At 52.4% G+C, this 347-nt stretch overlaps 1 protein-coding gene across 1 annotated transcript in view; it reads left to right on the forward strand.

The window, feature by feature from the left end:
* The window catches only part of LOC119593413 (aldehyde dehydrogenase, dimeric NADP-preferring-like), a 62,658-nt gene that overhangs the window by 37,728 nt on the left and 24,583 nt on the right, over nt 1-347 (forward strand). The window contains exon 3 of the mRNA XM_037942343.1: nt 22-232. Within this exon, the coding sequence (XP_037798271.1) occupies nt 22-232 (211 nt within the window). The remainder of the gene's footprint in view (nt 1-21; nt 233-347) is intronic.

A 347-nucleotide genomic window follows, 5' to 3' on the forward strand; every position in this document is an offset into this window, starting at 1 on the left:
ACACCTTCCCCTCCCTCGCAGCCAAAGTTAGAAGCCACAATGATGGAAGTCCACCATCTTGAGGACGACGTAAACTTCATCCTTAACCGCCTGGACAAGTGGGTGCGAACGGAGGAGGTGCCTTCGAAGGTGCCCCTGGACAAGAGCCTTATATACAACGAGCCCTATGGCGTGGTCCTGGTGATGGGGGCTTGGAACTACCCTTTGCAGCTCACCATGTTGCCCGTCGCAGGTAAGGGACGTGTTGTGTGTGTGGCGTTAGTGTGCTTATTGACGTTTGTGTTTAGAGTGTGTTTTGTACCTGTTAGGTTGGTGGGTCGTTTTCGTAAAGTGATTTGTGGGTGTGG

Source organism: Penaeus monodon, chromosome 32, assembly GCF_015228065.2.
Source record: "Penaeus monodon isolate SGIC_2016 chromosome 32, NSTDA_Pmon_1, whole genome shotgun sequence".
Classification (NCBI taxonomy): domain Eukaryota; kingdom Metazoa; phylum Arthropoda; class Malacostraca; order Decapoda; family Penaeidae; genus Penaeus; species Penaeus monodon.